The sequence below is a fragment of the Hypomesus transpacificus genome, unplaced genomic scaffold (genome assembly GCF_021917145.1).
Source record: "Hypomesus transpacificus isolate Combined female unplaced genomic scaffold, fHypTra1 scaffold_116, whole genome shotgun sequence".
Lineage (NCBI taxonomy): Eukaryota > Metazoa > Chordata > Actinopteri > Osmeriformes > Osmeridae > Hypomesus > Hypomesus transpacificus.
The window spans coordinates 617,513-634,423 of NW_025813700.1; the positions used below are offsets into that span (position 1 = coordinate 617,513).

The window sequence follows — 16,911 nt, forward strand, 5'->3', positions numbered from 1 at the left end:
TGAGTATACTCATTCTCACATGCGCAGTACACGACAGCTGTCCCTTCGCCCATCACCATCTGTGCTCGTGTTCAATCTGTTCGGTCCTGTTTGTTTACAAGGAGTCTCCGACATAGTACTTAACTTACGTCCCTTACGTTTTTGTTTCGTTTTGAAGTTATTCAGGTTTTATGATCTTTGACTTTGTAAATAGTGTGCCGGTGGTTGTTCTTTCTCCAAATGTTCCTGTTCGCATTTTGTTTTTTTCGAAAATGTTTCTTTTGCATCACTGTGGAATACACCTCTTCTCACTTTAAAGCACCACTATTGTTCTATTTGTAGAATATTCATAGGTCAAATGTTTTCAGGACATCTTTGTGGTGTTACTTGAATACTGTTGTTTAAATATACTAAATTAATAGACTGTACACGATTACTGGATGGGACACTTGTACAATGAATATAGACTTTTGTCCATAGCAATGCTTGATGAGATGAAATATTTCCAACTATGTATTTATTTTTTATTATTAACAATGTATGTTTTAGAATACAATAATTGAAATTCCCTTGAGTGACATGGAAAAACTTGAATGTAAAGATTTTCTATGTATGTTCATTAAAGTAAGGTCATGTACACTATTTAACTTATGAGATGGTTTTAGTATAAAGGTCAAAAGTGGAGCATGTTGAAATGGCACTATCGTATGTGACTTATCATTCTGTAGTTGTGACAAAACAGTAACAATAGAAAATTGGTCAATGGAAACGTGTGTATTATTGACAGAAAGTGTTAGTACTGTACGTTAAAAGTATTGTCACATTTGCACATATCTGTAATGGCCAACATATTTAGGTAAATGTTTTTTTTGGTCTTGATGTATTAGAATTGTTTTTTTATCCTGTGGAATTGACTATACATCCATCAGGAATGCAGCTACAGTAATATTTATACTAAGATCCATATTCCAGCAGATTCTGCTGATAACTTCTATCAGCTACGTTTACTGTAGAATATTTATTCAAAGCTGCCTGTGTGTAAATTGTGGAACAGTTTGTGATAAGGGATCTGGGCAGTGTGTACGTAATGGTTATTTCCTTTGATGTACATATTATTTTTATATTGGTATATTAAAGCTTCTGCCCTAAAATGTGTCTCTTTCTAATGACTGTTGATATCCTTGGACGTATACACGTTTCTAATGTCAAAACAACTGCGTTTTGATGAAGATTGGTTTCTCTAAAATTACAGTTGGACAGTTCACTATGTAGCCTATACAGGGCATTACAAAAATCATTTTTAACCTTAAAATATGAATTCAAAAACGGTTTATTATATTTTCTTGAACTATGGACTAGCTTACGGCTGAGAACATTAGAAACAGTATTGAAGCAATTGAAATTTTATGAGTTGTGAAAGATTTTATTGAGCTAGAAATATACAAAACAGAATTCACATTTTAGATTAAAACATTAAGGAATGGCCAACAGTTAAAGTTCCAAAGCGTTCACAAACTTTGTTATTACTGCACCAGAAAGTTGGGTAACAAAGTAGACTACCTCCAAGATCCCTTTCCATCCTTAGTGTGAAACACATGTATGAAAAGACTGAAATAGTTGTTTGAACGTACGTATATAAAAACATGACAAATGCATGAAAAGTCTATCATTTTAATATGAAAAGAAAACTAGGATGAGTATTGAAATACTCTACCTGGGATAAACTTCCAGTTGAGCTGCGTGCATGCGTAATTTCAATAAGTGTACTGTACAATATTGCCGACAGGTGGTGCATGTGCTACACAAAATCAAGCTAGCTAGTATCGAAACAACAAACTGAGCCATGCTAGCTCTAGTGTAGCTATAGAATTCTACGGAATAAGATTGCCCAAAGCACTAACGTTAGTTCTAAAAGTGATTAATGTTATTTGTTGGACTTGCAAAGTAGTACACGTAAAAACGTTATAACTTCTGCAACATCTGGATCATTTTGATTTATGTTTTTAGCAAGGGATTGATTCAAACAGCGAGGTAAGTTGTAAAATGGCGGATACGATTCTGGGAATCTGTCGTTGTATGTTGCTGTACTGTATGTTAAGGAAGAGATGAACAGCTCTACAGCTCTGTCTTGGTGCTGGTATGTCAGGTGAGCATGAGCGTTGGTTAAAATAAGTGATTGCCCTGCAAGGCGAAAGTTAGCTCGCTATGATAACTAGCCTAGCTAGTGCTAGCTCGCTAACTAATGTAGCTAGTCAGCTAGCACGACTCAGCCACCTTCGACTTTGACGCGTTAGCTTGCTGGCTAGTTTAGTGATACTGCTGCTTGTTTATGTCAACACAATGTCCATTATTATTGACAAGGTCTAGTGATTTTTGATGGATACGAGATCTATCAATATAATGTTACAGCTTTAAAGAATAACAGACAAAAGTATTTGTAAAAACCAATTTCAATAAGCTTAACTGGTTTGGCTTTCTGAAATTCTGTGTGACGTTTAGCCAGCCCGCTGTCAAAAATGGAGAGCGTCAAAAAAATTGTTTACACGGAAGAGCAAGATTTGGTAGTTGGCTAAGGGTAGCTGGTCAACGAAGCTACAGTACCAAGTGCACACTGACAATTTCAATACGACAATACTTAAAACATTAAAATATAGCTACCTAGTGTAACGTTAACACTTGCATAAGCCATGTGCATGTTTTGTCTAACACCACCAGCTCCAAGTATATTATCGATATTAGCTACTAGTAGCCTAACACTGGTTTTGTCAGGTACCTCAAGTGAGTTGAGTGCTAACTAGTTAACGTTAGTGTCTATTGTTTTTAGCGTAGCGCTAGCTAGCTAATTAATTCACTGCCAATGCTATCTCGTCAGCCATACTAGCCAAGCAACCGACATTATCCAATGGCAATGAAAAAAGATGGAGTATTTTAAGAACGTAGCAGTATAGTATCCTTATATGGAATAGGCCTCAAAATGGAGGGAAATAAATACTTTTTAATGTGTTTTTTAAAAAAATGCAATACATAACAACCTCATTTGTCAATGTAACTGTCAAGTGCGTGACCATGATGTTCAATCGCACCGTAAAAGCTAAACGAAAACAGTTTAGTGATATCTGGGCCAAAATGATCATTTACAATTCGAACCGTTATCCAACCACCATGACCTTTGACCTGTTAATCGAAGGTAACGGCACCATCCTGCTCCAAATGCTTTTATAGAGTTTGGAATTTGACATTTGTATTCAATTTGAATTCGTGTAGTGGTAATTACTATGGCGATAACATATCCAATAGTGTTACTTTCAAATGAAACAGTTGTCTGTGTTCTTTTGCTCAAGGTTTAACATCCCTTCGGTCAGATCTTAAGGAGAGGAAATCCATCCTGATTTGCAAGGGTCTGAAAAGAAAATGTTAAAGAAATGATAGCAGCACAAGAGTTACACTCAGATTTCCAGTTTCCTCAGTGAGTACTGTCGTAATGCGATTCAATGTCCAAATTGTTATGCATGGGTGGGGAAAGCATTTCATGGAGTTCAAAAGCAAAAGAAGTTTGAACTGTCTCAACAGGGAGCCTGATACACAGTTGTCATCTGATACAGACCTTGAGGACCCTGATGGAAAGAATGCAAAGACATGGAAAGGAAAAGTGAGTCTGATTAAAAGTCCATCATTTGAGGCTTAATTTCGGGCCTATTCCCAGACTTTGCGACACGTCAAGCTATTGTGTGCTCAAACAAGGTCCAATAACATATGACTATTGTTGTACTCTGCCAGGCCTCTTGCATATGTCACATGCATTTACAATGTTGGTAACATGGTTTTCGAATGCTTCTACCAGGCTGGCAAGAAGGGGAAAAAAGCCCCAGGAGAAAAGGCCAAAGGTGGGCCTGGAGGAAAAGGCGTGGGTCGAGTGAACGGCCACCACCAGGAGAATGGGATGGAGACTATGACCTTGTTTGAGGTGGTGAAGATGGGAAAAAGTGCCACTCAGGTAGGTGGAGGCTTGGCTGTTTGGATCACGCCGTCTCATCATATTCCTAATTAACTACTGAAGTGATGTATTTATCTATTTATTTATGACTCAGTCCGTTGTAGATGACTGGATTGAGTCCTACAAGCATGACCGGGACGTTGCTCTTCTGGACTTGATCAACTTCTTCATCCAGTGCTCTGGCTGTAAAGGTAGGTGCTCCTTGTGTTTCCTGGCTCAGGTGTCAAAGATCGCTTGGGTCAACATCCCCCCCATTTTGCGACGGACGAACGAGCCAACGACGGGACCGTTTTGCCCCTCCGCAGGTGCCGTCAGCGGCGAGATGTTCCGGAACATGCAGAACTCCGAGATCATCCGGAAGATGACGGAGGAGTTCGACGAGGTACGCTCCGCGCCGACAGACGCCGCGAGAGAGATGGCGTGCGCCGGCGGGCACGAGCGGCAAACGGTGTAACGCAGAATTGTGTCGATGCCCAATACAGGACAGCGGGGACTACCCGCTGACGACGGCGGGGCCGCAGTGGAAGAAGTTCAAGTCGAGCTTCGGCGAGTTCATCGGCGTCCTGGTGCGCCAGTGCCAGTACAGCATCGTCTACGACGAGTACATGATGGACACGGTCATCTCGCTGCTCACCGGCCTGTCCGACTCCCAGGTCCGAGCTTTCCGACACACCAGCACGCTCGCAGGTCAGCCCCCCGCCGTGGCGAGAGGCGGCGCCGGTTGCTTTGGAAAGCGCGGCTCGAAACTTGTCATTCTCGAGAAACAATTCAAGTTTCTAATTTCGTATTCGTACGGGGGTTCCGTTTAATGGGATTAGGGAGTAGACTATGTCTTATTCTTTCTCTTATTTCCCTCCCCCTCCCCCCCGAAGCGATGAAGTTGATGACGGCGTTGGTGAACGTGGCTCTGAACCTCAGCATCAACATGGACAACACCCAGAGGCAGTATGAGGCGGAGAGGAACAAGGTGGTGGGCAAGCGAGCCAACGGCAAGCTGGAGCTCCTGTTACAGAAGCGCAAAGAGGTGAGGGGGGGGGGGGCCTCCAGCGCAGGGGGGGGGGGGGGGGTGACGCTTCGTAGCTTTAATAGTCCTTCTAATACCTGCTTTCCGTGTGCTTCGTTCCAGCTTCAGGAAAATCAGGATGAGATCGAAAACATGATGAATGCCATATTCAAAGGGGTGTTTGTTCACCGATACCGGTATGTTTTGGAGCGTGTTTTGACATTCGACCGAATGTGTTGGTCGTGATTTTTTGGGGGCCAAAACCGTCTTTAGAATCGTGTTTGGTCTTGAGGAAAGGTTCCGACCGTGATGCCACATGGTTCCCCCCCCCCCCCGTTTTGGTTTGGAAACTGATCTCAGGTGCTGAGTCAGCCGATCTTGGCCAAGTCAGCAAGCTGCTCAAATCTCGGTGCAAACTCGGAGCTCTTGCTTGAGTTATTTGGCTCTTGGCCGCCACCTTGTGTTAAAGACGAGACATCAACAATAACAAAGGCAATCTATTTTAGGGCACACATGGCTACAGATTAGACAGGAATTGAGTCGGCCATTATGATGCCTCCGTGTCGCTTTATATTGGATTATAAACATTATAGCTCACTAATAAATGACCTAAACGTAAAACACTGAATTTTTGACAAATGTATTTGTCAAGCCTCTTTTCTCTTCATCAGCGATGCCATAGCTGACATCCGGGCAATCTGCATCGAGGAGATTGGGGTGTGGATGAAAATGTACAGCGACGCATTTCTCAACGACAGTTATCTGAAGTACGTGGGATGGACGATGCACGACAAGGTAAAGCCTAATCACGTGGTTTCCACTGAGTTCTCATACGTCCATTGTTTTATATTGTGAAGCTTACAATCAGTATCTGTTCTTTCCAAAAACAAACAAACAAAACGACCGCAATTCAAACGCATTGGCCGTTTTGGCGGGGAACCCCGCCGAAAATGCCCCAAACTTTTGAGAAAGTTGTCGTTCACGGTTCTCTCTGTCTCTGTCTCTCTCTCTCTCTCTCTCTGTCTCTCTCTCTCCCCCCTCTTTCTCTGTCTCTCTCTCTCCCCCCCTCTCTCTCTGTTTCTCTCTCCCCCCCCCCCCCCCCCCCCCTCTCTCTCTCTCTCTCTCTCTCTCTCTCTCTCTCTCTCTCTCTCCCCCTCCCTCTCCCCCTCTCTCTCTCTCTCTCTCTCTCTCTCTCCCCCTCTCTCTCTCCCCCCCTCCCTCCCTCTCTCTCTCTCTCTCTCTCTCTCTCTCTCCCCCTCTCTCTCTCCCCCCCCTCCCTCTCTCTCTCTGTCTCTGTCTCTCTCTCCGGCAGCAAGGTGAGGTGAGGCTGAAGTGTCTGACGGCCCTCCAGGGCCTGTACTACAACCGGGAGCTCAACACGCGCCTGGAGCTGTTCACCAGCCGCTTCAAGGTGAGCCGGAGAGCGCTCTCTGACCCCGGAGCGCTGTGGCCGGCCCGGGCCCGTCCAGCGTCCACATATTAACGCCGCTGTCGTTGACAGGATCGCATCGTGTCCATGACTCTGGACAAGGAGTATGACGTCGCCGTCCAAGCCATTAAGCTGTTGACCTTGGTCTTGCAGTGAGTATCCCTGTCTTTTTTGAGAGAAAACGGTCCTTTCCCATTTGACGAGAGTACGCTCTCGTCTTATCGTTCGAAGACGATCGTTTTCGGAGCCCTCGAAGTAGCATGCCTTTGTCGTTTTATCGCCCCAAAATAAAATAAAAAATCATTTTAAAACCGCACTTTTCATCCTCAGCTTGTCCCACTGAGAATGTGTGCTGTTTCTCCCTCCCCCCCTCCCTCCCTCCCCCCCCCCGCAGCAGCAGCGACGAGGTGCTCACGGCAGAGGACTGCGAGAGCGTGTACCACCTGGTCTACTCGGCTCACAGGCCGCTGGCCGTGGCCACCGGGGAGTTCCTCTACAAGAAGTGAGTCTGATCGAGGCGTCCGAGCGTGGGGCCCTGGACTCTCCACTAGCCTCCCCTCCCAGTCCCCCTGGCCGTGGAAGTGGAGGAGGAACCCCCCCCCCCCCCCCCCCCCCCTTTTTAGGGAAGGAGAGGGGCGACACCCCGAGGACGATTGACACTGATGGGAGGTTGGGTTTGTCGTTCGCAGGCTCTTCAGCCACCGGGGCCCGGAGGAGGAGGGGCTGCCCAGGAGGGGGAGGCAGAGCCACAACGGCGGCCTCATCAAGACCACCGTCTTCTTCTTCCTGGAGAGCGAGGTGGGTCTCCGCAGCCGACCTTTGTCCGATTGGGACGGTGGTGGGACTCGCGTGACGTGTGATCGATTTTAGCGGACGCTTTGATCCAATGTGACGCGCAAAAAAAAGTGCCTCCAGTAAGTACGGCGTAACGTTTCGTTGACCGGACCCAATTCGGGAAAATCGGGGCCAGTGCGATCGGTTTTCACAGGGACCACCACAAGTAACGAACAGCTGCTTCCGGGTGCCCTCCGGGTGGACATGACTGGACTGACGAGGGCCCTGGCGGCTCCACCTGTGTTGCAGCTCCACGAGCACGGGGCCTACCTGGTGGACAGCCTGTGGGAGTATGCTGCCGAGCTGCTCAAGGACTGGGAGAGCATGATCAGCCTGCTGCTGGACGAGCCCATGCCGGGGGAGGAGGGTGAGCAGGGGGGGGGGGAGGGGGAGGGGGGGGGAGGAGGGGAGGTGGAGGGGGGGGGGGGAGGGGAGGGGGGGGGGGAGGAAGGAGGGGGGGTGAGCCCATGCCGGGGAAGGAGGGGGAGGGGAAGCCCGGCGCTTCTCCCCCGCTCACAATCCGCCTCAGACAATCCACGTTTGATGCCACTCTGTCTATCTCTCTCCCTATCTTATGTCTCATTTATCTACATATCTCTCTCCCTATCTTATGTCTCATTTATCTACATATCTCTCCCATTCATCCACCTGTCTCCCCCCTCCTATTTCCATGGATCCATCTGTATTTCAGCCCTGACAGACCGCCAGGAGACAGCCCTGATAGAGCTCATGCTCTGTGCCATACGCCAGGCCTGCGAGTGCCACCCTCCTGTGGGCCGAGGGACCGGGAAGAGGGTGAGTCCTCCTGCCAAACCCCACAGCTCCTGCACAGGGTCCTCCCCTCGGGGGGCTGGCGTTCCTTCACATCTCTTAAGCGTTTCCAGACTTTTTTATCGGGCTTTTCTGAATCGTTCCCAAAGGTCTTGACCGCCAAGGAGAAGAAGACTCAACTGGATGACCGGACGAAAATCACCGAGATTTTTGCCGTGGCTTTGCCTCTGTTGTTGGCCAAGGTGTCCGTTTACATACTCCTTTGTCCAATTATCCAAGTTGGCCAAGTTTGCTTCGACCCCCTGACACTCAATTAAACTCTTGCTTGTTCTTATTCTTAAATCTCCTCACAGTACTCGGTTGACGCGGAAAAAGTTACCAATTTACTCCAGCTACCGCAGTTCTTTGACCTGGAAATCTATACCACCGGTCGATTAGAAAAGGTGAACCAAAATGGGGATTTGTGAGGAAAAGTCGTTGCATTGGAAATCATTTATTTATTGCAAACTGTATCTTACTGTGTGTGCGTGTGCGTGCGCGCGAAGCACTTGGAGTCTCTGATGCGGCAGATCCGGGAGGTGGTGGAGAAGCACACGGAGACGGACGTGCTGGAGGCCTGCTCCATGACCTACCACGCCCTCTGCAACGAGGAGTTCACCATCTTCAACAAGGTGGACATCGCCCGCTCCCAGCTGCTGGACGAGCTGGTGGACAAGTTCAACAGGCTCCTGGAGGACTTTCTGCAAGAGGTTAGGCTGAGGGGATGAGACGATCGTCTCAGTCTTTTGCTCGGGTTAGGAAGTGACAGACAGATTTAGACTGGGAGTGAATCGCATCGTTAGGAAGTGACAGACAGATTTAGACTGGGAGTGAATCGCATCGTTAGGAAGTGACAGACAGATTTAGACTGGGAGTGAATCGCATCGTTAGGAAGTGACAGACAGATTTAGACTGGGAGTGAATCGCATCGTTAGGAAGTGACAGACAGATTTAGATTGGGAGTGAATCGCATCGTTAGGAAGTGACAGACAGATTTAGACTGGGAGTGAATCGCATCGTTAGGAAGTGACAGACAGATTTAGACTGGGAGTGAATCGCATCGTTAGGAAGTGACAGACAGATTTAGACTGGGAGTGAATCGCATCGTTAGGAAGTGACAGACAGATTTAGACTGGGAGTGAATCGCATCGTTAGGAAGTGACAGATTTAGACTGGGAGTGAATCGCATCGTTAGGAAGTGACAGACAGATTTAGATTGGGAGTGAATCGCATCGTTAGGAAGTGACAGACAGATTTAGACTGGGAGTGAATCGCATCGTTAGGAAGTGACAGACAGATTTAGACTGGGAGTGAATCGCATCGTTAGGAAGTGACAGACAGATTTAGACTGGGAGTGAATCGCATCGTTAGGAAGTGACAGACAGATTTAGACTGGGAGTGAATCGCATCGTTAGGAATTGACAGACAGATTTAGACTGGGAGTGAATCGCATCTTTAGGAAGTGACAGACAGATTTAGACTGGGAGTGAATCGCATCGTTAGGAAGTGACAGTCAGATTTAGACTGGGAGTGAATCGCATCGTTAGGAAGTGACAGACAGATTTAGACTGGGAGTGAATCGCATCGTTAGGAAGTGACAGACAGATTTAGACTGGGAGTGAATCGCATCGTTAGGAAGTGACAGACAGATTTAGACTGGGAGTGAATCGCATCGTTAGGAAGTGACAGACAGATTTAGACTGGGAGTGAATCGCATCGTTAGGAAGTGACAGACAGATTTAGACTGGGAGTGAATCGCATCGTTAGGAAGTGACAGACAGATTTAGACTGGGAGTGAATCGCATCGTTAGGAAGTGACAGACAGATTTAGACTGGGAGTGAATCGCATCGTTAGGAAGTGACAGACAGATTTAGACTGGGAGTGAATCGCATCGTTAGGAAGTGACAGACAGATTTAGACTGGGAGTGAATCGCATCGTTAGGAAGTGACAGACAGATTTAGACTGGGAGTGAATCGCATCGTTAGGAAGTGACAGACAGATTTAGACTGGGAGTGAATCGCATCGTTAGGAAGTGACAGACAGATTTAGACTGGGAGTGAATCGCATCGTTAGTGATGCCATTCTTTTGTTTCGTTGTTGTTTCCAGGGGGAGGAGCCAGATGAAGATGATGCGTACCAGGTTCTGTCCACGCTGAAGAGAATCACCGCGTTCCACAAGTAAGACCACGAGCCTCGAGGCAGTTGCTCTCGTCCAGCTGTCACACCCCGTCCAGCTGTCACACCCTGATTTAACCCATGTCTCTCTCTCTCTCTCTCCCTCTGTGTCTCTCTCTCTCTCTGTCTGTCTGTCTCGCCCTCTCTCTCTCTGTGTGTCTCTCTCTCTCTCTGTGTCTCTCTGTGTCTCTCTCTCTCTCTTTCTCTCTCTGTCTCTCTGTCTCTCTCTCTCTCTTTCTCTCTCTGTCTCTCTCTGTCTCTCTCTCTCTCTCTGTCTCTCTCTCTCGTCTCTCTCCTCCCACAGCGCGCACGACCTCTCTCAATGGGACTTATTCGCCAGCAATTATAAACTCCTCAACACGGGTCTCCAGAACGGGGACATGCCCGAGCAGGTACAACCCCCGAAGCCTGACCCGACCGGCATAGTTTGTGACGCTCTCTCGTTCCAGCTGTCCCTAACGTGTCTGATCCCCAACCACCCCCCCCCCCCCCACACAGATTGTCATCCACGCGATGCAGTGCACACACTACATCATCTTGTGGCACCTCGCCAAGGTCTCCGAGGGCAGCTCCAAAAAGGTAACCCCCAACCCGGGTCCCCCTCCTTCCTTTCCCTCCACGTGTGGCGACACACGACGACGGGGCTGAATCGAAACCTGTCACCTGTCTACGTGGCCTGACTGTGTCTTTATCCCAGGGGGATATGGCGACCCTGAGGAAGCAGATGAGGGCGTTCTGCCTAATGTGTCAGCGCTACCTGACCAGCGTCAACACCACGGTCAAAGAGCAGGTGGGTCCTCTCTAGACATTTACATTTAGTCATTTCGCCGACGCTCTTATCTCATCCAGAGCGACTTACAGTAAGTACAGGGACATTCCCCCCCGAGGCAAGTAGGGGTGACACAACGTCATTTGGCACCACCGGGAATCGAACTGGCAACCTTCTGATTACTAGCCCGATTCCCTCGCCGCTCAGCCACTTGACTCCCTTACACTCTAGAGCAGTGGTTCTCAACCCTGGTCCTCAGGGACCCCCTGTCCTGCTTGTTTCAGATGTTTCCCTGCTCCAACACACCTGATTCAAATGCATGTTCGTTACTAGGCTTCTACAGAGCTAGATAACGACCCTTTTATTTGAATCAGTTGTGTTGGAGCAGGGAAACATCTAAAACATGCAGGACAGGGGGTCCCTGAGGACCAGGGTTGAGAACCACTGCTCTAGAGGACTCGCATGTCCTGCCTTTGGGGATCCATCTCCTTGGGGGGACCTCCGAGATCCATCCCCGTCTCCAACGAAAAACAATACTCCCTCCGGCGCTTGTTTTCCCCCTCCCCCGTGAGGGTTGCTGAGGCATTCTGCTTGCTTGTTTCCCAGGCCTTCACCATCCTGTGTGACGCCCTGATGATCTTCAGCCACCAGATCGTGTCGTCGGGCCGCGAGCAGCTGGAGAGCCTGATCTACACGCCCGACTCCTCCCTCCAGGCGGAGCTGCTCAGCTTCATCCTGGACCACGTCTTCATCGACCAGGACGAGGACAACAACAGCACAGGTCAGAGCCCGCGGACGGGTCCCCGACATGGCCGACCAGCCGGGATCCATTTGATATTTAGCAGACGCTCTTATCCAGAGCGACTTACAGTAAGTACAGGGTCATTCTCCACCGAGGCAAGTAGGGTGAAGTGCCTTGCCCAAGGACACAACGTAATTTTTCACTGCCGGGAATCGAACCATCAACCTTCTGATTAATAGCCCGATTCTCTAACCGCTCAGCCATCTGACCTGTTCAGACAGACTGTTCCCGACATTGCCGACCAGCCGGGAGGATGGGGGGGGGGTGGCTGGAATCGCCATAACCACAAGCGTTGTCACGCTTACGTAATGTTTGTTTGTTTGTTTGCAGATGGGCAGCAAGATGACGAGGCCAGTAAGATCGAGGCGTTGCATAAAAGGCGAAACTTGCTGGCGGCCTACTGCAAGCTGATCATTTACAACGTGGTGGAGATGAACACTGGAGCAGACATATTTAAGCAGTACATGAGGGTAGGTATTTTCCCCCTTTCCCAAGTTTCCTTGAGTGAATCAGTCCTGTTCATATTTTTCCATTAAAGTTTGTTGTTTTTATATATTTTCATTCCGCAGTATTACAATGATTATGGAGATATCATTAAGGAGACCATGGCTAAAACAAGACAAATTGATAAAATCCAGTGTGCCAAGACACTCATTCTGAGTTTGCAGCAGGTAAGACGATCCTCGGCCCTTCAAACTACAAAGCTCATCCACGAGACATCTGAGGGGAAAACAGACAAGTGTATATTTAAAAGAATATTTGTCCATATTAATTTTTTATTTTTATGGATTCAGTTGAAAGGGTTCATGCTTTTGTCTTCCAGTTGTTCAACGAGATGTTGTCAGATCTCGGGTGCAACTTCGACCGCTCCTCGTCCTCATTCTGCGTCATGAAAGAGCTGGCCCGACGGTTCTCCCTGACCTTTGGCCTGGATCAACTCAAGACCAGGGAGGCCATAGCCATGTTACACAAGTAAGCTGGAGCAGCCAAAGGCCTAACTGTCATGTAAACAAAGGGGGTTTTCGACCGCCGCTAATATTATAGTGGATTACTACGTGGATTGATACGTCGGCCATCTTGTTACCAAACACGTCTCCTTCCCTGCTCAGGGATGGCATCGAGTTTGCCTTCAAGGAGCCCAGTCCTCAGGGAGAGGGAAACCCACCTCTCAACCTCGCCTTTCTGGACATCCTGAGCGAGTTCTCCTCCAAACTGCTCCGGCAGGACAAGAAAACTGTGTAAGTACTCCCAACAAAGGACCCAGTGACATTCATCTGTATGTCATAGGAGCAGCCGAGACCTTCCCAGAGCCGGAAACCTTGATAACGCAACGTTCAAGCTGTTGTTCCCCCTCCGCGGGGGGGTCTTTTTCCCCGCAGTCACCTGTACCTGGAGCGGTTCATGACCTTCCAGATGGCTCTGCAGCGGGAGGACTGCTGGCTCCCCCTCATCTCCTACAGGAACTCCCTCCAGGCCGGAGGAGACGACGACACCATGTCGGTCATCAGCGGCATCAGCAGCCGCGGCTCCACGGTCAGGAGCAAGAAGGCCAAGCCAGCCAGCACCGGCAAGCGGAAACTGCCAGAAGGTGAAGGACTTCACGTTGTCGGCGACGGCGGCGTTTGACATTCTTCCAAGAGCTTTCTCATGAATACAAATGAAGTGCCCGTCTAGCTTTTTTCCTGTACCTTTTAATCCAATGAAGTTCCCGTAGAGATTATTCCTGTCCCATTTAACCCAATGAATTTCCCGTAAGGCTTTTCCTGTACCATTTAACCCTACGTTTTCCCTCCTTCGGCAGAAGAGACCAGCTGCAGCAGCACGGACGCCGTGTGGCTGAACCGCGAGCAGGGAGCGCAGACGCCGGGCATGATGCCCTCCGCCCACCTCACCTCCACCGTCCTGAGGGACCCCAAGAAGCTGAGGGCGACGGACGACAGCTACGTGGGCGTGTACGCCATGACGTCGGAACCGCAGCCGCACCAGGCCACGCCCCACCCGCACCAGGCCACGCCCCACCCGCACCAGGCCACGCCCCACCCGCACCAGGCCACGCCCCACCTGCACCAGGCCACGCCCCTCCCGCAGCACCATCACCAAGCCCCCATGGACTACAAGTACTGAAGCACAACACTAACAAAGTCTTGAACTCCCTGCGTTAAATGCATGCGTCACATTACACACGCTAGCCCCTCCCTCTAAACAGCCCTTGTGACATACACAAGATGAATCAGGGGAAGGGGGGGGGGGGGGGGGGGGGATAATACAAGTATGAACGAGCTGTTACTCTGTCCCCAGCACCCAGGTCACTTGGATGCTGGCACAGAGGCAGCAAGTGGAGGCCCGGCAGCAACAGGAGCGTGCCAGCGTGCAGTACGCCAAGATGAGGAGCCACATGCAGCATGCCATGTAAGAAACGCTGCGCTTTCCCCTCCCCCCTCTCCCCCCCTCTCCCATGCGTAGCAGACGCGTATGTCTAGGTGTCGAACGTCCTCTAATAGCTGGTCTCTGGTTTTCCTTCTGGGGAAACCCCAGCCGGCGAGGGTCGGGACTCATGGAGGACGACGAAGAGCCGATAGTCGAGGATGTGATGATGTCGTCCGAGGATCGCTTGGAAGACCTCAACGAGGGCATGGATTTCGACACCATGGATATCGATCTGGTAAACGTGACATACTTGGCGATGTATCTGTTTTTCGTGATAGGTTTTTAGAATGAAACCATTTCTCACTGTAATACCGTTTAGATATGAGTTCTGTAACGGATCTGTGGTTCTCTTCTAAACAGCCACCATCCAAGAATCGCAGGGAGAGATCGGAACTGAAGCCTGACTATTTTGATCCATCTTCTATCATGGATGATTCGGTTGGTATTAGGTTATTGTTTTGAGCGTTCATGATCTAGAGATGGTTCATTTGAAGCTTGAATACAAAGTACTGCCTGGTAATGGGAGTGTCTGATAGCAGTGTCAGTGCAGGTCCTGAATGTATCTTCCCATTTGTACAGAACATGAATACTAAAAACTAGTTTCTCTTCCTCTAGGTCCTCAATGTTTCAATGTTCTAAACTGGTTTGGGTAGATCTTCGAGGAGGACGCCTTGTGTCACCCACATTTTTTTGAAGACTAGAAGTATTCTCTGTAGAGAATTTAGTTCAAGATTTACCCATGGGACTACATGAGATGGTAGTGGATGCCCATATGACAACATGTTTTGAATTTGACCTTTACCATTGTCAATATTTGGAAAGGCTTATGTAAATACATAACAGCTGATATGAAATTTAAAAAATCTGGCATGGCATGCAGCCATATTATATAGAGCATATATATATACAGTAAGAGAAAATGTGAAATGTCTTCATATTGCTAGAAGGCCTATCTGCAAATATGAAACATAAGGATCTCAGAATTCTCTCTCTGTCATGGTATTTTGTAGAGGTTTCTCTGTTCTGCTTTTATAACTTATAGAAAACTTTGATTTATAGATATTTTGTAATGACAATCAGATGTAAATCGATACTTTATAATCATGTTATTACACAGAGTACAGAAATTAACCTTTGTATTGGAATTGCCGGTGTGTTACATTGAATGTGGCCTGCAGTTAGTTTCTGTTGCCAGTGTTATAATTAAGACCTCTTGTTAAACTGATCATGCCCAAGTTGCCAAAATGACTCATTTGATAGGCATAATTATGATTATTAATCACTTTAATTGTTTGATTTGAATGCTATGTAGCTTTTGAAGAGTGGTACGAATGTTTGCAGAGGGTTTGTATAAAAGACTATTCACTGTGGTACCACTGTGTAATGTCTGAGAAGTTGTTATAGTTTCAAAAATACACCATTATAGACATTGGATAAGCTATCATAATATATTATATATATATATATATATATATATATATTTATATAATTATATATTATAGGTATAAACATATATTGTGTTATATATTGTGAATCGGTGCTCATTTTGTATTTAGTTGATTTGAATTCCAGCTAAGGCAAGGTTCAATAGAATGTAAACTGGTTGAAATCATCCACCCAACTAATGTGTTTCTTTCCCTCTGTGTACATTAGGTCAGTTAGCTAATTACCAACAGGCATTTCTAGAGTATTAAGATAAATCATTGATTGTGTAAAAATTATAGTTTTATACAGCCACGGCAGCTTGAAACCGGTGAGAAATCATCTCCATTGTCAAAAACAGAAATGTTTCACCGAAGTCTAAATGCAGAACTACAAACCAGAAAGAGATATAATATTTTCATTATTTAGACTGTAGTAATGTTAGACAGGAAAGAGTAAGTAATTATATCCCATTGATGTTTCACTTAAATTAGACTGCATAAGGTCATTTCCTTTCTATTGTCACTGCGTTGAACTGCTGAGAGAAAGTGTGTGCATACATACATGTATATGTATACACATACATATATTATATATATTCAAGTGTATATACATTTGTGTTTTTTATTCTATTTACAAAGTGTCCACTGTAACATTTATGGTTTGTATTTATGTCTGGAGACAGTAACTTTTTGAACAAAATAAACCCCCTGCAATTGTGTGATGATACAGTTGGAGTCACGTTAATATTGACAGCACAGCAGAATGTGCAAACTAAGCCATGTCTAAGGCTGAAAGCTGTAACCCACGTGAGTTGTGTCAGGTATAGTCGGTAAATGCTGCAGAATATTTTGATACAAGGACAAAAGCCTGGTGACCTGCCATTCCAATACATGGTTTATGAATGCTGGTGACAATTCACAAGTGGATCACTGCCCCCCAAGATTTCAATTCTTATGATTTATACTTTAGTTGCTTGATCGAAAATGTGCCTCAGTAGCCTTTATTTTATTGACAGTGGAAGATAATTTAAATATAAAACACCTGCCTTGGCTTAAGCCATCACACTGCAGTTTGGCAAGAACAAAGAAGTCACACTAAAGTATTATTTGAAATATGACTCGCAGAAAATCGCAAATGAATATCGTATTGAAATGTGATGGATTAAAATGTAGGTCATCCGTGTAATTCTACAGGGGAGACGTGTTTACTCTGGGTCCCACGATGCACTAGGATTCAACTACATTCTTTGACCCTGTGCATTC

General features: G+C 47.0%; 1 protein-coding gene across 3 annotated transcripts; it reads left to right on the top strand.

Moving 5' to 3' along the window:
* Nucleotides 1-1,759: 1,759 nt before the first annotated feature.
* Nucleotides 1,760-16,367, top strand: stag2a (stromal antigen 2a). 3 transcript variants are annotated; one of them, XM_047050461.1, is made up of 34 exons: nucleotides 1,760-2,010; nucleotides 3,321-3,445; nucleotides 3,550-3,628; nucleotides 3,821-3,973; nucleotides 4,068-4,164; nucleotides 4,279-4,355; nucleotides 4,456-4,660; nucleotides 4,846-4,997; nucleotides 5,100-5,173; nucleotides 5,648-5,771; nucleotides 6,289-6,387; nucleotides 6,478-6,557; nucleotides 6,803-6,907; nucleotides 7,095-7,203; nucleotides 7,489-7,606; nucleotides 7,931-8,034; nucleotides 8,160-8,252; nucleotides 8,364-8,453; nucleotides 8,556-8,759; nucleotides 10,159-10,229; nucleotides 10,531-10,618; nucleotides 10,725-10,805; nucleotides 10,924-11,016; nucleotides 11,602-11,776; nucleotides 12,128-12,267; nucleotides 12,367-12,468; nucleotides 12,621-12,769; nucleotides 12,907-13,035; nucleotides 13,177-13,385; nucleotides 13,599-13,914; nucleotides 14,096-14,206; nucleotides 14,333-14,459; nucleotides 14,585-14,662; nucleotides 14,840-16,367. In XM_047050461.1, the coding sequence occupies exons 2-34, from the start codon at nucleotides 3,402-3,404 to the stop codon at nucleotides 14,861-14,863; spliced, it is 3,900 nt and encodes a 1,299-aa protein (XP_046906417.1). In that variant the 5' UTR covers nucleotides 1,760-2,010; nucleotides 3,321-3,401; the 3' UTR covers nucleotides 14,864-16,367. The 3 variants fall into 3 exon arrangements, with proteins under 3 accessions (XP_046906417.1, XP_046906414.1, XP_046906415.1); XM_047050458.1 differs by having other exon boundaries at nucleotides 1,761-2,010; nucleotides 6,800-6,907; XM_047050459.1 differs by lacking the exon at nucleotides 1,760-2,010 and adding an exon at nucleotides 2,017-2,125 and having other exon boundaries at nucleotides 6,800-6,907.
* Nucleotides 16,368-16,911: the final 544 nt, after the last annotated feature.

What these genes read in the sequence shown, in the direction of transcription:
- stag2a (XM_047050458.1), top strand. Translation starts at nt 3,402, where the DNA reads ATGATAGCAGCACAAGAGTTACACTCAGATTTCCAGTTTCCTCA. An exon ending in AGAATCACCGCGTTCCACAA is followed by an intron (nt 10,230 to 10,530) that starts GTAAGACCACGA and finishes CTCCTCCCACAG; the next exon opens with CGCGCACGACCTCTCTCAAT. An exon ending in ACACCACGGTCAAAGAGCAG is followed by an intron (nt 11,017 to 11,601) that starts GTGGGTCCTCTC and finishes CTTGTTTCCCAG; the next exon opens with GCCTTCACCATCCTGTGTGA.